Here is a 23815-nt window from a genome sequence, read left to right on the forward strand (position 1 = left end):
GAAACCCGTTTTCAAAATTTTGCGTTTTCAGGGACCCAAAACGCCATTGACGTGTAAATGAACGGCCAAAACACATAAAAAGTTTTACGTTTTCAGTTGAAAACGGTGTCGTGTAAACGGCCCCTGAATCATTCCCCTCACCTTGAGCCACGGGTCTGCTGGTCTTTAGCCTGATATCCCTCTTCTCTGTGTCGTGTTTTGATGATGGGATGTTCTCTGTCAGATGATGGTGCTAGTTGTGTAGAGCTAAATCATTCATGATCTACATGTGCTGTGGCTCTTTCCGGCTCGTTCACCAGTGGCTTTGACTCTTGTGTGAACACTAATTCTACACACTTGCTGTAGTTGACATTAGCAGCAGGAGATCACAGCTTAACACTAGACTTGTTACTCTCAGATTTTCGAGTCAGAAACACACAGATACAAGTGCTTGAGTGGCGCTGGCCTATTCTACATGCCTACTGTATGTTAACTTGAAGTTACTCAGACAATTGATCCACAATGGATTTCTGGGGTTCTCGCGGAAGTCGAAATTGTTGGGTAAACTTCTATAATGGTGAATGGAAACTACAACAAATACAATTTTTGTGTTCTAATTTGCTCCATTAGTAAAAGAACAAAAAGTCCACAATACAATTTCTATTTTGGTGTTTTGTGGGCGGAGCCTACCTGGTGGCAGAAAGTGACAGTTCTGTGGAAGTCACAGAATATAAAAATAAAAACAGTGATTGGCATTTGTGTTTATATCTCAGAATTATTTTTTTTTCTCGTGATATAAACTCGCAATTGCCAATAATAAAGTCTGAATTGGAAGATATAGGGCCCTATTTTAACGGTCTGAAACGAAAGTATCAAACGCGAAACGCAAGTAACTTTGGCGGTGTTTTGGCGAATCTCGGGCGGTGTTGATATTATACCGGCGGGATAAATGGCTCTTGCGCCCGACGCAAATCTAAAATGGGTTGGTCTGATGTGTATCTGCATGGGTAGCTACATTACTCATAGTGGTTTGGGCGTAACGTGAAATTAACCAATCACAGCGTCATCTCACATTCCCTTTAGAAGCAGGCGCGCTTGTTCCATGGCGGATTGCTATTATAACGGAGGATTTGCCAGACGCACGCCAGGAGCGGTTCACAGCCGAGGAGACCGACGCTCTCGTCAGGGCCGTAAAACACAGAGAAGTGACATTGGGGATGGAGAAACACACCCAAATCAGCTTCGGTTAAACAGGCGTATAATAATTTGGGTAAATGTGTAAGCTAGAATAATGCTTATTTTTTCACATCTTCATGGACACCACAATGATTTCCCTCATGTGGAATATTTTTCCTTGTAATTATGTATGATTTGCAAAAATGGGAACTGCTGCGTCTGTGTGTAGATGAGAGAAGCAAAGTGTATGTGCGTTGTGCTCACGCTACATTATTCACATGCTCCGTGTGAACTGAATGTGAATAGAATGTATTTCTATTGTTTATATCAAATTCATGCTTGAATAGTATCCCCCCCCCCCCCAGCATTAAAAAAAAGAAGAAAGTTGCCAGCCAGCGGCAACATTTTTGATCATTTTCACAAAACTTTCATGGCCCCCAGAATATTTTGTTGTATGAATATCTGAACATGCAATATATCAAAAGAAAGAACAGACTCTCTGCTTTTAATCAAACAAACAACAAACAAACAAACTCGTTTTATTCTAGCTTCATGCATTCTTTTTTTTATCAACACTTGAATGTGGGTAAGTTTTATGAAAAAGCAACATTTTGAGCAAAAAGCTGAGAAAATAGTTGTTACCCCAAGGACTACAACGCACATAAGCAATGTTTTTATCAATTGTTGATGCTTCTTTTTTGCTTGAGCTTTGATCCGGAGATTCTGTACTAATAGCGCCCCCTACAGTATAACAGTGAAAACACGGAAAGCCGGACAATTCTGTTAATGACAGGGAAAGAGTTAATGACTTGCAACTAAAAATGTCAGTGTTTATCTTCAAGGGCGTCTTTGATGACGGTATTCTATGAAAATGAAGACCATCTTTTTTTCTGCATTCCGATTCTAACATCCAAAGACATTTTCCCCCTTATTCCCTGGATCCCACCTGTTTTCCGTTTTTCTGCCACCAGCTTTGACGTCTACTCCCAAATGGCCTGTGACTGTCCAAAAGAGGGGAAAAAAATATCAAGACATTGATTACGGTGGTGAGAAGAGAGAAAGATGTCATATTTGCTATCTTTCCCTCAGTCGTTTGTATTAGAAACACTTATGCAACCAGTTTTCTGTAATTTTATGCCAAGGTAAGACAACACTAATTATAGGCTACATAAAAAAAAAAAAAAAAATGTTCAAGTATAAAAAAACCTTAGGATTATATACATTATTAATAACTGGAAATGCATCATCACATGCAGTCTGTGAAAAGACTACATGTGATGATCATCATTGCAGTCTCCATTGCAGTAGTTGACCTGTCAGAGAAAAGAGAAAACTGTATAAAAGACAGTTTGTGTTAATGTGCGCTATAGCGTTCTTGCTGCTAATGCAATTCCACTAATTGCAGTCTGACACATTTCAGAACACAACAACACAATAAAAGCAAGTCATTACATAGATAGCTTGCATAGAGCATGTCTTAAACTTCACACATTTGAACAATTCTGGTTTCTCATGCAGATATATGTTTTCATCAAAGACCCTTTCAAGGAAACTCAGTTCACTCTGTGGCCGTATTCACAACGCCAGACCACATCCTATCGACTACAATGGGGGAATCATGAAACCTCAAAACCTGCTTACATGACATTTAAAATCAGCAACATGATCTGTCCCACAAGTGTTGTTTCTTATGCTCAAATAGCATTAAAGGTCCCATTGCATGAAAATTTCACTTTATGAGGTTTTTTAACCTTAATATGAGTTCCCCTAGCCTGCCTATGGTCCCCCAGTGGCTAGACGTTTTGATGGGCGTAAACCAAGCCCTGGGTATTTTTGAGGAAATGAAAGCTCAGACAGGCGAATCTAAAAATCTTCCCCTTATGTCGTCATGCCAAAACTCGTTATGAAATCAATGACGCTGTTTCACTGCTAAAAGTTTTCGAGAGAGTTCCACATGTAATGCGAGATATTTCATATGCAAGCATGTCAGCTAATCACAGCAGTGGGCGTTTACACTGAAGTCTTACAGCCAATCACAGCAGTGGGCGTTCACACTGAAGTCTTACAGCCAATCACAGCAGTGGGCGTTCACACTGAAGTCTCACAGCAGACACGCCCCTTCAAACAGAGCATTCAAATCAGAGGCTAAAATCAGGCTAGGAAATATGCCTTTTATTCCTAAAATATAACAACTTTTGATCTAAAAAACATACTAACATTATAAGGGCACCCCAGGAAACATTCTAAAATAATAAAATAATCCATGCAATGGGACCTTTAAAAGCTTATTTTAAAGGCTAGATATAATACGAATGCACTGTCTTTGTATATCTAAAGTCTTTGGTGTTCATATACCATCCAAAGATCTTTTGACAAATCCACAGTATCATTCTGCATAAAAAAAAGTTATCTCTGCTCAAAATATGTTTTCCAGTCATCGTTGTTGGACGGCTTAATGCTTTGAATGAATAATAGATGAGATGATTTCCTGGGAGCCACTAAAAAGGTTGTACAAGCAGCGGGAATAAAGTAATACTGCACCCTTATTGATTTAATAATTAGTGGTGTTTGCAAAGGCACATTGTCCATTTGAACATGTAGGGTTGGGCTCTTTTGATCTGAGCCAGTAATCAACCACCTTGAACATGCTCGCAACCACTGAGCAACGTGAACAACAAAACACTTAGCAACACCCTAGCAACGACCCACTACGCTTTTGCACAGGCAAAAAATATCTTGTTTTTGTATAATCCATTCTCTCTATTCCTGTCAAAGCTGTAGTTCATGCTGCTCTCTTATTGTTATCTTTTATCTTATTTCTTTTTCCCCCCAAACACATTTTTTTCACATTACGCAACTATTCTATTTTTCTCTTCTGCGTCACGATGGGAGAGTGATGCACGTGGGACTCAGACTGAACCATCCCGTCACGGATAACAGAGCCAAAGAGAGAGTTTAAGGAAATCATCTGTCTTCGGTTCTTGTGCCCTAATTTCCTCCGTGTCGCTCTGTTCAGTAGTAACCTTTTACACAGCCTAAAAATACCAGCGGCGAGATAAGAGGCTCATTCTTAGCGAAGCTCCAGTTATGGATGAGAGAGAGAGCTAATGCGCCGTACATCATGTGAGACGGGGTTATATGAATTCTTCAAATCTTATGACTTCTGCTTTTGGCTGCATCAGCTGAGCTTGTTTTCTGTTGCAGTAAAGAGAGTTTATTTCTCACCAGAGTCTGTCTGTCTGTCTGTCTGTCTGTCTGTCTGTCTGTCTGTCTATCTATCTATCTATCTATCTATCTATCTATCTATCTATCTATCTATCTATCTATCTATCTATCTATCTATCTATCTATCTATCTATCTGTCTGTCTGTCTCGCTCTCTCTCTCTCTCTCTCTCTCTCTCTCTCTCTCTCTCTCTCTCTATCTATCTATCTGTCTATCTCTCTGTCTGTCTGTCTGTCTATCTATCTGTCTGTCTGTCTATCTCTCTGTCTGTCTGTCTGTCTGTCTGTCTGTCTGTCTATCTATCTATCTATCTATCTATCTATCTATCTATCTATCTGTCTGTCTGTCTCGCTCTCTCTCTCTCTCTCTCTCTCTCTCTCTCTCTCTCTCTCTCTCTCTATCTATCTATCTGTCTATCTCTCTGTCTGTCTGTCTGTCTATCTATCTGTCTGTCTGTCTATCTCTCTGTCTGTCTGTCTGTCTGTCTGTCTGTCTGTCTGTCTGTCTGTCTGTCTATCTATCTATCTATCTATCTATCTATCTATCTATCTATCTATCTATCTATCTATCTATCTATCTGTCTGTCTGTCTGTCTCTCTCTCTCTCTCTCTCTCTCTCTCTCTCTCTCTATCTATCTGTCTATCTCTCTCTCTGTCTGTCTGTCTGTCTATCTATCTGTCTGTCTGTCTATCTCTCTGTCTGTCTGTCTGTCTGTCTGTCTGTCTGTCTGTCTGTCTATCTATCTATCTATCTATCTATCTATCTATCTATCTATCTATCTATCTATCTATCTCTCTCTGTCATTTGATAGATCTAGTAAACTAGTAGACAATGTTGAAGAACTAGTTAGTGAACTAGTAAACTAGTTTCCCTGCATCTGCGTTTGATATCCCCCCCTTCTGGTCATTCATTCTTTATCCCCGAAGACAACACATTTTATCCTCACTTCTGGTGAGACGGGATGCATTTGCCATGCAAAAGCTCAAAATGCTTTTAAAAAATGCTTTTATAGATTCTTCTTTTCAGTTTTGCAAGCAGTCTATAGTAAAATATGTTTGACTTTACGGCTTGCCCTGGACTGAATATACTACAAATTTGTCTACCAATGATTGTCTGCCTCATTAATTCAGTTTAAGTAATTATTTTCTGTATTTTACTTCAAATGTCCTCCCTCTGTTTTTTTTTGTTGTTTTTTTTAAACTAATTGTACTCAGCGTCAATGGATCCTGAAACAAAAACAAAGACAGAAAAGAAGCCCTATTCAGACGGGAATAGTTTTCCTGGAGGAAATTAGAGAAATTCGTATATTTCGCAGTATGTTGCTGTTTCTGCCAAGTCTGTTTTTCTCACACAATCTCTGCACAAATTCCAGAGCAAATTAAATTACCATTTGTTTTCCAGCTCTCTCCTCTAGGAAAATCTAATCCCATCTGAATGTGAATGTCTGTTATTACTGATATTATATTTTCACATCTCTATTCATCATGCATATTAGCCGACGTGTACTAGATTATTATTGGCAGCTCTAATTCTGAAATCACTCATTCACTCACTTTTTTGTTGTTGTTGTTGTTGTAGACAAAATGTGTGACAAAATATGCAGGGATTTGGGTTTTCAGGACCAGGATTGAAAATATTCATATTTATATTTTATTTAATGTGATGCCCATTTGTCCAGGGTAGTTGCAATGTCTCATACATCACATATTGACATCTGGACCCCTTGGCATCCCTTTTTAACGCACAGTTGCAACTTTAAGTATCAATCTAGGCTCATTAGAAAAATGTGCCTCTACCTACAATAATTTTTTCAAAACTCCAAAAACTTACATATACATACAATTCACTGCAATGAACACTAGAGGCAGTAAAACACCAACAACTTGTATTCCTGTTCACACAAATTATGATTACGGGGCAGATTATTGATTAACAAATATGTATTCTTTGTATGTTATGTGCTCAAAACACTTTTACCATTTTGATGTTTGCATCACTTAACCAGCTTCATATATATGGCTGATCTGGCTTTCACTTATCTGGTACATCATTGAACTTGCTTGGGTATGAGTCCGGTGAAACACAAGTCACAATAAAAGAGCTCAAAGACTTGAAGAAGCAAGATAAAATAGCAAGGTTGTTTATAGCAAACTAGCAAAAAAAAAAAAAAAAAAATAGCAAACCTTTTTAAATTTTTTGTTTCACTTTATTTTGATGGTGCCTTTAACACATTCTGTTGACTATAAGTAACGTTACACCTACATGTCTACTAACTCTCATTAGAGTGACTGGTAGGGTTCGGGTTAGAATAAGTTGACATGTAGTTGCAAAGTTGCTTATAGTCAGTATAATGTCTGTTGGGGACCATCACAATAAAGTGTTTGCAGATGTTAAGCAGAAAGTCTACTAAGACTCTACTCAGAGTTAGTTGACCAGTAGTTGCAAAGTTACTTATAGTCCACAGAATGTTCAAAAGGGACCATCAAAATAAAGTGTTACCAAAATTCCGCAAAATGGAATAGAATAGTGCATAAGAATGCAGGTATTGTATATCTGTAAATGTGAATGCATGATCCAATGTCCAATGTTTCACATTTAGGGCCCTATCTTACACCCGGCGCAATGCAGTGCCAAGCGCGACGCAAGTGTGTTTTGCTAGTTTCAGCCCAATGCAGTTATCATTTTCACGTCCTGCGCCATGTTGTTTAAATAGCAAATGCATTTGCGCCCATTTGCGCGCCCATGGGCTGCTGGTCTGAGAACCAGGTGTGTGTTCAGGCGCATTGTTGGCACGTTGCTATTTTGAGGCAACAGAAATAGACTGAGCCATTGACCAACTGAAACCTGCTCTAAAGTCAATAGGCGGGTCCACAACGCACGTACACTCTGCTTATTAAACACACAGGGATGCACAGCAGCACACAAACATGCCAAATATTTAATATAAACAGATCATGATGTAAAAGATTATTATTGTGTACATAAAGATATGGTGGAATCCGGCTTGTCCCGTCTATGGTCTGCTTGCGTGCTTTTACCTCGCGCAGACGGCTTCGGTCTTTCCACTATCAAATTCCGTCATGTAAATAGCGAATCTGCTATGGCGCGAGCGCAACTGCCATTTAAAGGGAATGGGAGATGAGACTCTGATTGGTTTAATGCACATAAATCCCAAAACACACCCATTACTCATAGAGACAATCCTTTTAGACCATGCACCGGGTGCGCTGACCATTTATCCCGTTGTTAAACTAGTAAAAGTGGATTCGGACACGCCCTAAGTGCACTTGCGCCCTGCGCTTCAGACCATGCGCTTAGATCGTTAAAATAGGGCCCTTAGTTTTTCGGTTAAATGAGTGCATCATCTGGGTAGTTAAAATTCTTTAAAATGCATTTTTAAAATGTTCTTGTAAAATTTTGCACAAAACAGCATAGAATAGTGCATAAGAATGCAGAAATTGCATATCTGTTGGAAATGGTGATGTAACTCTGTGTTCTTCTGTTCTCAGATGCTTGAACCCAAGCAAGATGAGCCATGTGACCTCAGGGGCCAGAGAATGACCTCTGAGGAGGACCAGTCCCCGGGGAACCTGTCGGACGCTTCGGTCACCACAGCGAGCCCTCGGTCCAGGAGTCTCACGCTGCTGGAGGACATGTGTACCTCTCTGGAGGAGAACCTGGTTCCTCCGACACCTCCACCCTCCACTGAAGGAGAAGATGGCAGAAGCACAGAGAGCAGCGTCAACGAGGACGAGGGCAAAGAGAAAGAGTTCTTGCACGCACACACACGAGACTGTGATGAGGAAAAACAGCTGCTTGTTGATGAAGATAATGCGTCAGATGCGCTGGACACGAATGCTCCCCCTTCATCATCATCTTCATTTGTCATCCCCGAGCTTCGATTGGATCGCTCCTTCAGTGCAGACGCCCTCTCTACCCCCGGCACCGATGAAGAGTACGAGAACGAGGATGAGGACGAGGATGAGGACGAGGAGGAGGAGGAGGAGGATAGTGACGAGAACTACCTGGAGCGCAGTGACAGTAAACGCAGGAGCATGGTCGAAGCCTCTTCGTGTGAAAAGCACCCGAGCGGACTCAGCGTGCAGAACTCCCTGCGCAGACGCACACACAGCGAGGGAAGTCTTCTCCAGGACCCGCGCACGACCTGCTTCACTTCTGATAATGCCATCCACTGCATGGAGGGCTCAGGGACACACACGGGCGGGTGGACGCTTCCCTCACCCAGAACCCTGAAGAAAGAGCTGACGAAGAACGGAGGGTCCATGCATCAGCTGTGCATGCTGTTCTCCGGGAGAAAAGTAAGCCCAAAGAGTTTATTAATAATCTGCCCTTGCCATGTTAGATGCTTCAGCTGATATATTAGTATATATAAGCAACACTCACTTTCTTTACAAAATCACATGCACAGCACAAGACAAAGACACAAGGAATAGTTCACCCAAAGATATACGGCCCTATCATACACCCGCTGTGTTTTGCTAGTTTCAGCCCGACGCAGTTATCATTTTCACGTTGTTTAAATAGCAAATGCATTTGCGCCCATCTGTGGTCCATGGGCTGCTGGTCTGAAAACCTGTCCTGGCGCATTGTTGGTGCGTTGCTATTTTGAGGCACTGAAATAGACTGAGCCATTGACCGACTGAAACCTGGTCTAAAGTCAATGGCGCAGTTTTTTTACTTATTTAAAGAGCGCGTTAGCAATTTGAGCCTATAGGCGGGTCCACAACGCGCGTACACTTTGTCCCGTAGATGGTCTGCTCGTGTGTGAGGTTAAAGCACATGAGCAGACCATCTACGGGACAAAGTGTACATGCAAAACGTAGAATCAGTTTCCGTTCAGTTTTTCCGCTTGCAAATTCTGTCATGTAAATAGCGAATCCGCCATGGCACGACCGCAACTGGCTTTTAAAAGGAATGGGAGATGAGACTCTGGTTTATTTCACGTTACGCCCAAAACACACCCATTACTCATTAAGAGAATAGACACAAAACACACCCATTACTCATTAAGAGAATAGACACAAACCAAACCCATTACTCATTAAGAGAATAGGGACAACCCTTTTAGACCATGCGCTGGGTGTGCCGACCATTTTTCCCGTCGTTAAACTAGCAAAAGTGGATTCGGACACGCCCTAAGTGCACTTGCGCCGTACGCTTTAGACCACGAGCTTAGATCCTTAAAATAGGGCCCAAAACATTCTGTCATCATTTACTCATCCTCACGTCTTTCCAAACCTATGATATTCTGCTCAGTGTAAGTCTATAGGATGTTTTTTCCAGGTGAAAATCAAAAGTCAGATTTATGTTTTTTGCATAAGCATTGCAGGGTCGAAGGTTAGGGGTTTGATCCAATCACATCAATTCTTCATAAACAATAGTAGTATTGACACTTGCCTTAATTAAACACCAATAATTAGTTTCTGTAAATTTTCCCAGACATAAGTAAGGACCCTGTAAACGTGTTTACTTGAGCACAGGTTATTAATTGCCTTGAAATACAGTGATTATTGATATACAAACAGCACCATTTCAGTCATAGTTTAACTAATTTACCCCTAAACAAGGTGCATAACATGAGGAAAGCACAGATATCACATCCTCTTTTAACAGTATCTTGTATTTGTTGAGAGAAAAGAGATATTTTTATACTAAAATATAAAATGCATTGGATATTAGATCACACGTTACTGTATCTGGGTTAGTAATTACTTTGTACTGAATAATAAGAAAAATCATGCACATAAAATGCATTTACATTTTGTAGTTGCTATATACACAGTTATTGTGACTTTTGTGCTACAGTGATATAATTAATACAATTAAATCAGTTTTTAATAACAAATTCTGCTGATATTTTCATGCTCATCATTCCATATGTAATCTGATATATTGATATTTGTTGATATGGCTCAGAATGAACACTGTTTTGTCCAGTAAGTGGCGTTCTGTTGATTTATTTAGCTCTTTAAGCAGTTTAAACAGTATTTGAAGACGTTATCAAGCTCTTTTAAGAACACGTTTATGTGCATGCCTGTCAACGCAAGCAGGTGTGAGTTCTGTTGATCCAGTTTAAATAGAAACATGTATATAGCATATCTAGCTTTTCTACACACCTTATACTGTGCATTACTGAAGACAGAGATGCGTTCCTCTTCCTCCTTCATGAGAACCACTGCAGTTTGATCATGTTTCTCTGGCTTTCATCTCTTATTTTTCTGTTATGCCTTTTTATTAGTTTCGCCTTTTGCTCAAGGCTTTTGAGTCGTAGCGTTTCTGAGTTTTGTTTGGCACATAAAGGGGCACACATGCAGACAGGTGCATAGGTCAAGGGTCAAGCGATGGCATTTTTCTGTTCATTTACAGTGCGATGTTAAAAACTACAGGATAAATAATATCAATTGACCACAGCTTGAACTTCCACTCATTTTAAACTCGAGGTAACACAAGCGAAACCATAACTGTGCGTCAGACTAAAATGAATTGTCAATGAAACTCTCTTTTGAGTCAGTTTTGTTACGTCAAATGGATTAGCAAACTGTTCTGGATAAGAATCATTTGGACAGCTTAATCGTTTGAAAGGGTTTCACGCTTTGTAAAACTGTAGCACAATACTGAGAACAAAAAGAGTACTGTGGTAAAAGTGTGTTTTTAGCTGCAGTTGACCGAAACAAACCTGCAAAAAACATTTTATAGTGTGTGTATAATGTAAAAGTATAATTTATTGCCATGGTAGAGACAGTATATATTAATGTAGCTTGGTATTACCACCTGATGCTGTCACTGTAACATGATACTGCTATATGAAGTCCTTTAAAGATGTTTTTTAGTCAATAGTGACATTAATGCTACACAATAGTGATATAATAGTAAAATGTAAAAAATGGTGCTCTCAACAAATGTATTGGTGCTGATTTTGATTAATGAAAAAAGAAAGATCTTCACCCCGACAAGGGCACATGAAAGATAAGAGTGCATGATGGGAAGTCTTTGTTCTAGTAGGTACTAATGAAAAGTGTGTGTGATTGATTCAAAGTGAGTGAATGAGGTGAATGATTCAAAGTGAGTGAATGAGGTGAATGATTCAAAGTGAGTGAATGAGGTGAATGATTCAAAGTGAGTGAATGAGGTGAATGATTCAGAGTGAGTGAATGAGGTGAATGATTCAAAGTGAGTGAATGAGGTGAATGATTCAAAGTGAGTGAACGAAAGAGAGTGAATGAGGTGAATGATTCAAAGTGAGTGAATGAGGTGAATGATTCAAAGTGAGTGAATGAGGTGAATGATTCAAAGTGAGTGAATGAGGTGAATGATTCAAAGTGAGTGAACGAAAGAGAGTGAATGAGGTGAATGATTCAAAGTGAGTGAATGAGGTGAATGATTCAAAGAGAGTGAATGAGGTGAATGATTCAAAGTGAGTGAATGAGGTGAATGATTCAAAGTGAGTGAATGAGGTGAATGATTCAAAGAGAGTGAATAAGATGAATGATTCAAAGTAAGTGAATGAGGTGAATGATTCAAAGTGAGTGAATGAGGTGAATGATTCAAAGTGAGTGAATGAGGTGAATGATTCAAAGAGAGTGAATAAGATGAATGATTCAAAGTGAGTGAATGAGGTGAATGATTCAAAGAGAGTGAATAAGATGAATGATTCAAAGTGAGTGAATGAGGTGAATGATTCAAAGTGAGTGAATGGGGTGAATGATTCAAAGAGAGTGAACGAAAGAGAGTGAATGAGGTGAATGATTCAAAGAGAGTGAACGAAAGAGAGTGAATGAGGTGAATGATTCAAAGTGAGTGAATGAGGTGAATGATTCAAAGAGAGTGAATGAGGTGAATGATTCAGAGTGAGTGAATGAGGTGAATGATTCAGAGTGAGTGAATGAGGTGAATGATTCAAAGTGAGTGAATGAGGTGAATGATTCAAAGAGAGTGAACGAAAGAGAGTGAATGAGGTGAATGATTCAAAGTGAGTGAATGAGGTGAATGATTCAAAGAGAGTGAATGAGGTGAATGATTCAGAGTGAGTGAATGAGGTGAATGATTCAAAGTGAGTGAATGAGGTGAATGATTCAAAGTGAGTGAATGAGGTGAATGATTCAAAGAGAGTGAATAAGATGAATGATTCAAAGTAAGTGAATGAGGTGAATGATTCAAAGTGAGTGAATGAGGTGAATGATTCAAAGAGAGTGAATAAGATGAATGATTCAAAGTGAGTGAATGAGGTGAATGATTCAAAGAGAGTGAATGAGGTGAATGATTCAAAGTGAGTGAATGAGGTGAATGATTCAAAGTGAGTGAATGAGGTGAATGATTCAAAGAGAGTGAATGAGGTGAATGATTCAAAGTGAGTGAATGAGGTGAATGATTCAAAGAGAGTGAATGAGGTGAATGATTCAAAGTGAGTGAATGAGGTGAATGATTCAAAGAGAGTGAATGAGGTGAATGATTCAAAGAGAGTGAACGAAAGAGAGTGAATGAGGTGAATGATTCAAAGAGAGTGAACGAAAGAGAGTGAATGAGGTGAATGATTCAAAGTGAGTGAATGAGGTGAATGATTCAAAGAGAGTGAATGAGGTGAATGATTCAATGATTCATTGAAAAAGCCAGTCTCTTGTTGCCTACTGGCTTAACAATGTAACTTGCTCAGATGACCATTGAAACACCCTCACCACTGACACACAGACCACTGACAGCCTGTCTAGGACATGCAGACACAAACAGTTTGGCATGCCGTGGTGTGCCACTAAGTGCTTTTGATTGACCGATTACATTGTCTGTCACATACATTTCAAAATGAATCTTTCTTTACCTACAATAAGTTTAAACTTTCTGCTGTTGGTGGTAAAACTACATAATTTAAACTTTTTTGGTAACACTTTACTTAATGGGATAGTTCATCCAAAAATGAAAATTCTGTCATTAATTACTCACCCTCGTGTCATTCCAAACCCGTAAGACTTTTGTTCATCTTCTGAACACAAATGAAGATATTTTTGATGAAATCTGAGAGGTTTCTGTCCCTCCATTGACAGCTACGCAACTACCACTGTGACGCTTCGAGAAGTTCATAAAGAGATTGTAAAACGAATCCATATGACTTGAGCGGTTTAATCACTTTATATGATGAACAGATTTAATTTAGACCTCTATTCACATATAAACAATCATTTATTCCTTTATGTATAGTGCATTGTAAAGATATCCATACTGTATGATATATAATGCATTATATCTTTTCATAAACAATTTAAATCAAAGTTAAATTGCATTACTCCTTTTTACATATAGGTTGTTTGTCATGTGTTAATGCATATGTTCTAAAGGTGTGTTCAGTGAATAGATAAGTATTATAATGCATTATAACTTGTTGCAACCATTCATGAGATCATACAAAAGATGCATAATTAATGCACTAAAATACTTTTATAATGCATTTTATATAAAGGCATTAACAGTTACCGTTCTTTTTTAACTGATATGTTTTTTGTATTTTTACTTGACATGCTTCATTAATGTTTTGATCATGCATACAGAAAGTGTTTTGTTTCCTCAAAGCTTTTGCATCATCAGTGAGCAGATTCATTCCAGTTCTGCAACTAAAATAATGTCAAACGTTTGATCTGAAATATTTCTTCATAAATCTCCGGCCTGACCCTGCAGTGAACTGTGTGCCATCATGTGCTGCTTTGTGCTTTTCTTTCAGTCCATTTTGAAGTGAATCTTCACTTTTCATTCAAATCTATAGGCTAGCTGAGTGAAATCCATCAATTTAAATTGTTGCTACTATGACATATCTTCAATTAAAAATATGGACAGCTAAATATAGGTATTATAGTAAATCCTCATATGCCGGAATAAAAGTAATTTCCCTTTCATAGATCCCTTTTACTGGGATTCTGATTTAGTATTATTGAACATTAAGTATTAAAATAATTTGTCAAAAACACAATTTAAATTGAAATAAAAGTGCACATAAATCTGTGAATTATATCTTCCCCCCTTATACCCTACCCATTAAAACCAAGTCTTATCAAAATGTGCTTTTTAGTTATTAATAACAGTTCTTCAGCCATTATTATTTATATTAATTATTAATAGCCACATTTTCAGAAATTGGTGCAACCACCAATCCAGTGCATGCGATCTCCTGTCTTCTACACGTCTGCAAGTCTCTCGTTATGAATGAAAATCTGCGGTAATGCAGTGGCTCGTAACTCACTTCTCTGCAGTTCACTTAAGAACATATGAAACAAAAGCCACAGAATAAAAGCTCCAGTGATGACGGCCCCTCTCAGCTTCTGTGTCTGCTGCATACTGAGACTATAAATATCCTGAACGGACACATGACCCCGTGTCTGTCTGCGCACGCATCTGGAGGAAATGTGTGTAAATGAATGTCTTCCTGGGAGAAGATGATGTTTAGCCGTGGAGACAAACGACACGCGATTTCATTACGTCTCAGAAACACAAGGCAAAAGACAACACTTTCCCTCTATTGATGGTCATTTATTAAACACGGTTATTGTTGGATATACAGTATACCTAGTATATAGAAGAAAACAAATTCTTTTGAATTTTTTTTATTTATTAAAAGTTTATTTTTTGAAAAACAAATAAACGAGTAAATAATGACTGAACTTACATGGTAAATTATTTTTTTGTTGTTGTTAAAAAATAACAAATAGTCTTGTAATCTTTTAAAAGCCATAAACTGACATTCCCAGAATTGTGTATGTTATGTAGCACACACACCTACACACACACACACACACACATACAATCACGCAAGCACACACATACACACACGCACGCACACATACAATCATGCACACACATACGCACACACACATAGAATCACAGAATCACGCACACGCACGCATGCTTGCACACACATACAATCACGCACGCACACACATGTACACACACGTACACACATTAAGTATTAAAATAGAGTTAAGTATTAAAATAAAGGAGAGTTAAAATCACTCGCTGAGACGATGTTTCATGAGGGTTGATGTGTGTTTGACTGGGCAAGAATATTCTGGACTATATGTTCGGCTCGTATGTGTGGACAGGAATCGCATCAAGAGGGGCAAAAGAAAAGAAGGAGGCGTTAAATATTATATATTATATGATTTCGCAACCCACATTACAGTGAAAGAGCGTGTGTGTGGTTCTGACATCAACCTTTTCAGATGATTCAGCTTCTGTAGGTTGTGTTAGCAGTGTCTAGGAGTGTTGACTTCTCTTAACATCAGAAAGATCTTGATCTCTTGAGATTTCAGGAGTCAGAAGATCCTGCTAAACTCAGTCAGCTTCAGAGATGGAGGTGGACATCGCGGAGGGTAAATGTGCATTGACAAAAAACTGGACCACAGAGAGTCTATGCACGGAAAAAAGTTAAATCAACACGCTATTTATTTAAAGTGCATTTTTATATGGGTCTAGTTGAAAGTCATGGATTTAAACCTGTTAAAACAATTGAATCTTCGCCATAGAAAACAAAAAACAAACCCGACAATGTTATAATAATTACATACTGGCTAGCTTAGCTGAAATTATTGTGTATTTTATTATTTCTGGGTTATTTTTTAGCACATAACAGAAAATATGATGCATATTTGAAAAAGACATCCCATTAAACATTAAGGTCTTTTAAAGTTGTATTTATAGCAAGTAAACTACATTAAAATGTTATAATCAAGTGAAAATTTTACTTTCATGTCATAGCTAATTTAGCTTTAGTTTTTGATGACATGTTATTTGTTTATAATAAAAGTTCAAATTATATTGACCTACATCAAGTAACATTTTGGCTTATGTCTAAAGAAAAATATTAATTAATTATGGTATTTGTAGGTTGACCAGCCTGTTCTTGTTCCTGGCAGTGTCTTCAATATCAATACTGAGAACAATTACTTAAAGGGATAGTTCACCCAAAAATGCTCCTACGTTTCTCGTTTTAGACTTCTAATTCGTGACCGGTGTTTTGTTTTGCTCGATCATCGTCACAGCAAGTCGATGCGTACAGCCGTCTGCCGGAAGCTAGTTATTATAGCTAATAAAGTTTTAAATATTAATATTTTTCTTACAAAAACCCATCGCTTCAGAAAGCCTTTATTAACCCTCTGAAGCCATGTGGATTATTTTTTTATGATGGATGGATAAATTTTTGGGGGCTTCAAAATCTCGCCCTTCATTCACTCCCATTATAAAGCTTGGAAGATCCAGGATATATATATATATATTTTTAAATATAACTCCGACTGTGTTCGTTCGCCTGAAAGAAGATACTCATATTCACCTACACTCTTAAAAATAATGGTTCCAAAAGGGTTTTTTTTTTTTCCAGCGATGCCATTGAAGAACCATTTTTGGTTCCCCAAAGAACATTTCAGAGAACAATTCTTCTGTCAATAATTTTTTTCCTATCTTTTTCCACTATAAAGAACCTTTTGTGCAATGGAAAGGTTCCATGGATGTTAAAGGTTCTTTATGGAACCATTGATTCCCTTAAAGAACCTTTATTTATAAGAGTGTAGGATGGCTTGAGGGTGAGTAAACATGGGATAATTTTATCATTTTTGTGTGAACTTTCCCTTTAATGTGGCTAGAGAAGCCAAACAGCACGTCACAGCCTGGATGGTGTGGTGTGTGTGTTGACCCACAGAGGGCGCTGTCGTCACGTTTTACACTGATTACTGTTCTGCAATTAACAAACGTGAGTGAATGACCTTCAGAGTCATCTGAGCTTTAGTTTAGTATGATACACTCTACAGTCAAACCAAAATTTATTCAGAAACTTTTTTTATAGATTTTACTGTTAGTCACTGTATGAAGAATTTTTGGAATTTTTTACTTTATTTTGCTCTCCTCACTTACATTAATGAACTATAGTGTCCTGCACACACTAGTATAAAAATATCAAAAATGATATCTGGTGTCTGAATAATTTTGGGTTTTCTGTAGTTTATCACAGTACCATTTGTGGAGACTGGTGTTGTTTGGCTCAGTTATGTTGTGATTCATATTTGGATGCTGAATGAAAAACGTGAACACGGCCTCTTCATTCACACTCTGTGATTCTGTGAAGACGACAAGAACGATCGGCTCCTCGAAAGGAAAAATGATGATAAGATTGACCGTGATAGTCTTTGTTTTCCAGCCGAGCAAACTGGTGCATCAGTGACAGTGTTTGTCCTGCTGCACATCTACTTGTTGCATAATTCATCGTATTACTGGGAAAGCTGCGATGTTAACTCAGGGTTATGTGCTGTGGTCGCTATAGCAGAGCTGGTGCCAGTGTGTTTCTGACGGAGGCAATGCTTTAGTTCACTGTTCAACACACAGCAAGAGTCAGTGATGCAGGACAAGTGTCTGGAAATGAATTAAACACACCGTGTAACAGCCAGTTACCGTAAGTTATTGGGATCTGTTGTCATGGTTTCAAAACTTCTGGCTGGCATGGCACTGGTTATTAAAGTGTAAGGCTGTGGATTTTTATTGGCCGTTTGTGTGAATGTACAAGTTTCGCCCAAAAATGGAAAGTGTTATGTTAACCCTCTGGTTTGTGGCACTGGCTGTGGGAACACACGCACACACACACACACACACACACACACACACACACACACACACACACACACACACACACACACACACACACACACACACACACACACACGTTTACTTAGCTATCCTCTCCTCTTATATCTCCTCTTACACTAACCCGACCCCTAAACCTACCCATCACACACACACACACACACACACACACACACACACACACACACACACGCACGTTTACTTAGCTATCCTCTCCTCTTATATCTCCTCTTACACTAACCCGACCCTAAACCTACCCATCACACACACACACACACACACACACACACACACACACACACACACACACACGTTTACTTAGCTATCCTCTCCTCTTATATCTCCTCTTACACTAACCCGACCCTAAACCTACCCATCACACACACACACACACACACACACACACACACACACACACACACACACACGTTTACTTAGCTATCCTCTCCTCTTATATCTCCTCTTACACTAACCTGACCCCTAAACCTACCCATCACACAAAACTTTCTGCATTTTTACATTTTTAAAAAGCCTTTAATTATTTTATTTTTATACCATATTTACAAATGAGGACGAACCTAAAGGAAGGTTTTTGGAGATTTTGTCAGGTTTTGGTCACTTCTGGGAACAAATTTGTCCCCAAAATATAGTTAAGTAGGTACACACACACACACACACACACACACACACACACACAGCATTCCTTTTCATTTTTAGCGTTTTATAATTCTTTTAATTTCATGTTGTTTATTTTGAAACGTTTCAACCGTTCTTTTGATGAAAATCGTTCGGCCTGACAGTGGAAAAGTGGCTTTTGATAATGTGTAAATATATGCAATACCTAATTTTTATTAAGTAAAGTAATTACGCCTGAAAACACTGTTCTCAGCCCTGTATAGGAATCTAGTGGTCAAACAGTGGTATTACAGACGCATTTTCTTTACTTCTTTCCACCAGATGGCACCAAACTGCCTCCATTAATTGGATTTTAAACAGTTTTGCATTATTTTTCACTCAAATATTGCATAGATTTGGAAAAAAATTCAGGAAATGGTTTTGTTCCTAATATTTTTATGACCTCTAAATGAGCTCCAGAGGGTTAATAGTTGATATGCAAGTAGCATTATTATGATGTTTTTTTAAACACTAATTTACTTTCAGAGAAAGTAAAAAGAGTAGGGTAAACATTCTGCATAATTTCTCATTTCGCATCTCATAGGAGATAAAGAAACAGATTTTTTGGGGGTTGAACGATCCCTGGATTCATTAGTGCATCTGCTGATCTTTCTCCTTTTGCTTGGCTGTGATGTGTGTTTACGTCTGTGTCTGAGAGAGGTCAGCCCGTGACCCCGAGACTCCAGACACCAGACACCTCTGCTCCAGTTTATGAACCAGAGTCGTTGAGTCTGTGTGTCTGTGTGTCTGACAGGAAGACACAATTATTCACATGCTTTCTGGCTTTCATGAGGCCTTGATGAGTTTGACCCTTTTTCCTTTTGTAAAATCCCAAATCCTGTACAGATGCTTTTCAAACAGAAGGGAAAGAGTTCCTATGTATGTGTTTATTTATTCTTGAAATAAATGCATTAGTTTTATACTCTAGCTTACCCTTGAAACTTGACATTGGGTATTGCGTTATTGTTCGCTCTTCTACAATAAATTGCTTGTGATGTTCTTTATTTCTAAGTCGTTTTGGATGAAAGTCTCTGATACGTGTTAATGGAGATTCTGGGCCCTATCTCACACCCAGTGCAATGCAGCGCCAGGCGCGACGCAAGTGTGTTTTGCTAGTTTCAGCCCGACGCAGTTTTCATTTTTACGTCCTGCGCCGCGTTGTTTAAATAGCAAATGTATTTGCTCCCATCTGTGGTCCATGGGCTGCTGGACTGAAAACCAGGTGTGTGTTCTGGAGCATTGTTGGAGCGTTGCTATTTTGAGGAACTGAAATAGACTGAGCCATTGACCGACTGAAACCTGGTCTAAAGTCAATGGCGCAGTATTCTCAGCCTCAGACGTCACGCCCACGGAACGTTGGCTAAACGTCTGATGCATATGGTACACTTAACTGGAAACACTTCAGGAATGTCGAAGTCGTCATCTGATTGGTTGAATTTTATCGGATTTCCGGGGGGCGCGAGTGTCGCGTTTATTTTCGGTCCGCCGGGAAACAAAGCGCAGACGTGTGATTGCGGAAGAAAAACTGTTGTGTTTACATGAGTGACAATGAGCATTTATCAAGATCAGCTAAACGTAGGATTCTCAAAAGTATGCGAGGTTCACGGCATAGACTCTTTAAGAGATGTCCAGGAGTTTTGTTTGAGGCACTTAGTGGAGACAAAAAGAGATATTTTAGCCTGTTTGCCGACGGGATTTGGGAAGAGTATTATTTTCCAAGCCTTGCCGACCCTTTGTCAGCATTTAGAAGGATTCCCAGCAGATCCAATTTTACTAGTTGTGTGTCCCCTCCTATCTATCTTGTTTTCTTCTCCTTCTTTGATTTTCTATGCTGACTGACTTGTTGCACGCCGGTCTGTTGTTGTGGGGACATTTCCACGCCCCGAAACGTGACGCTGAACGAAACGAACTGTAATTGGTTGTTTGACATGTCGGTCAAACGGCCTTATGGGCGGGCCTTGGCCAAAGAAAGCTGCTATGAATTCCAGACCTTCAGCCGTCAGTCTGAAGGTCTGGCTACGCGAGACTAATGGCGCAGTATTCTTTTGTTATTTAAAGTGCACGTTAGTAATATGAGCCTATAGGCGGGTCCACAACGCTCGTACACACTGCTTATTAAACACACACAAACATGCCAAATATTAAAAATAAAGGGTGTTCAGGCATCCAATAGCCACATAGAGGCTATGTAGCGGGATGGCTCGTCATATCATTAACAAAACAATAGACTGGCGATCTTGATTTTACTTTTATTTTTAGCTTGACATATGCATACATGATTCAACCAACGCAATACGGTCAACAGAAAGTTGGCTCCTGCAACTCGCCCCTTCCAAACACAGACTCAAACAATACGCCAAAAGGAAATAATAAAGAAAACGGAAGTGATCACCTGTGCCCACGTGAAAGTGAATAACCAATAATAAATATCAAATAATTAATGCTCCTACAAAAGTATTACAATGTAAAAGATTATTATTGTGTACATAAAGATATGGTGGAATCCTGTAGATGGTCTGCTCACTCGCTTTAACCTCACACACACACACACAGCTTTAACCTCGCGCACGAGCATCCGTTTCCTCGCTAGAGAAGCGTTCAGTTTTTCCGCTTGCAAGTTCCTCCATGTAAATAGCGAATCCGCCATGGCACGAGCGCAACTGAAGGGAATGAGAGATGAGACTCTGATTGGTTTATTTCACGTTACGCCCAAAACACACCCATTACTCATTAAGAGAATAGGGACAAAACACACCCATTACTCATTAAGAGAATAGGGACAACCCTTTTAGACCATGCGCTGGGCATGGGCTATTTTTTCCCGTCGTTAAACTAGCAAAAGTGGATTCAGACACGACCGTGCTCTTTAGACCATGCGCTTAGATCGTTAAAACAGGGCCCTCTGTGTTTGCTGGGGATATTGGAGAACCGAGCGTCACACAACCTGAGCTACAGGAATGCTGCTGCAATATCAATGGAATGCCACTCTGGATAGTATTCCAGAGCTTTGTTGATGGATCTTCAAAGAATGTATCAATGATTTTTTTTAAGTTTCCCTGCTGGATTTGACTCATGTAGTGTTGAGAGAGGAAGTCTACAGGATGGTGACCACACAACACAGTATTCACAAACATCCTTCATCACAGGATGCCAACACACAGACAGGAAGTGCCTATGTTCTGCTTTAATAGAGATCAATAACAGCAGGAAGGGTAGTTAACACACACACACACACACACACACACACACACACTCTCATCATCATCATCATCATTCCCACCTGCAGTTATTATTGTTTTTTGATTACATCATGGTGCAAGCATCACTATTATTAGTATTATTAGGGAATTAAACACATTACTGAAATTATTAAACTATTAACTCTTTCCCCGTCAGAGTTTTTGAAAAAAAAGTTGCCTGCCACTGCCAGTGTTTTTGATCATTTTCACAAAAATTTTCATGGACCCCAGAATATTTTGTTGTATGAATATCTGAACATGCAATGTAAAAAAAAAAAAAAAGCTTCATGCATTCTTTTTTTTTAATCAACTCTTGAACATGGGGAAGTTTAATAAAAAAGCAACATTTTGAGCAAAAAGCTGAGAAAATCACTTTTTTCTTGGTCAAAGACTACAACCAGATCGGATTCAGAGCGATGATCAAAACACAGATGGAGTAGATCGAGTCCATCAACACTCCTAAAGCTTCACAGTCCTGTAGCTCGTCCGGGGTCGACATTTCACTAACATTAGGCAGTTTTGATTTATATGCTGTTAAATGTTGATTATCGCGTTATTTTACATATGCATATGATTACATATGAGAACGCTTGCTTTTGCATCTTCTTCGTGTGTGTTATGATCAGTTGATTCAGTACTCTTTCAGAAAATGTGTAATAGCGCCCCCTACTGTATAACAGTGAAAACACGGAAACCCGTAAAATTCCTGATTACAAACCTAATATGTCTGGAAAACTTTCGCCCTAAAGTAAAATTCCAGATCCTGTGGAATCCTATTGAAATGAGTCGACTTTGACTGTGAAAATGTGTCGAACAATGGTAAATATGACTCCACCTTTACTTTTTAAAGGTGGTTTTAACACTGGCCACATTTACTTTGGTCTGAATCCATGTATGATTGTTCAGCGCTCCCGGATTCATACTCACTTTATTCTGTCGAACCTCATGCACTTCCATTCATCTTGCATCATCACAAACGCACACAGTGCCCATGATCGAGAACACAATGCGGTTGCTATAATATATTTTTTTAGAGTAAATGATACTTGTGTGTATGTCTGTCATATCATATAATTCGATGAAAACACCAAAAACTCAACTTGCCTAAAAAAAGTAACCCTGAGATGCATAACCCATAATAATCCAAACAGGCAAAAAGTTGCAAAAAAAGACCCACACACTATAAAGGTGAAAAAGCCAACGTGAGATTAAAACACAGCTTTACTGAAGAACGGCAAATGTTTCTGTCACAACATGACCTTTAGGCACAGAAGAAGGTCATTTGTGACCCTGGACCACAAAACCAGTCACACGGGGGGTCAAGTTTTTGAAAATTAGATTTATACATCATCTGAAATCTGAATAAATAAGCTTTCCATGGATATATGGTTTGTTAGGATAGAACAATATTTGGTCGAGATACAACTATTAGAATATCTGGAATCTGAGGGTGCAAAAAAATCGAAACATTGAGAAAATCTCCTTTAAAGTTGTCCATTTATGTTGGCGATTGTGCTGCATTCACTCACAAAAATAATTGTTTTATATATTTACGGTAGGAAATTTACAAATTATCTTCATGGATCATGATCTTTACTTAATATCCTAATGATTTTTGGCATAAAAGAAAAATCAATAATTTTGACCCATACAATGTATTGTTGTTTGTATTGCCACAAATATACCCGTGCGACATGTGACTGGTTTTGTGATCCAGGGTCAGATTTGTGATCAAAATGGATGCCTTTACTCAGTAAAGCTGTCGTATTTTAAGCTAGTCCTTCTCAGCTTTAGTGTGTGGGTCACAATTCACCAAACTGATTATACCCAGTCTGCGTGCGTCGTTCACATCACAAAACCATATTCTGCTTCAGACTAAATTACCAGTGAAAA

General features: G+C 38.9%; 1 protein-coding gene across 9 annotated transcripts in view; it reads left to right on the forward strand.

The window, feature by feature from the left end:
- rgs3a (regulator of G protein signaling 3a) overlaps positions 1-23815 on the forward strand; it is a 185604-nt gene that overhangs the window by 123318 nt on the left and 38471 nt on the right. For all 9 annotated transcript variants that reach the window (XM_084114347.1, XM_084114350.1, XM_084114353.1 and 6 more), the window contains one exon: positions 7889-8698. In XM_084114347.1, coding sequence (XP_083970473.1) covers positions 7889-8698 — 810 coding nt within the window. The remainder of the gene's footprint in view (positions 1-7888; positions 8699-23815) is intronic.

The sequence above is a fragment of the Abramis brama genome, assembly GCF_963993115.1.
Source record: "Abramis brama genome assembly, chromosome: 5".
In the NCBI taxonomy this organism is placed as follows: Eukaryota; Metazoa; Chordata; class Actinopteri; order Cypriniformes; family Leuciscidae; genus Abramis; species Abramis brama.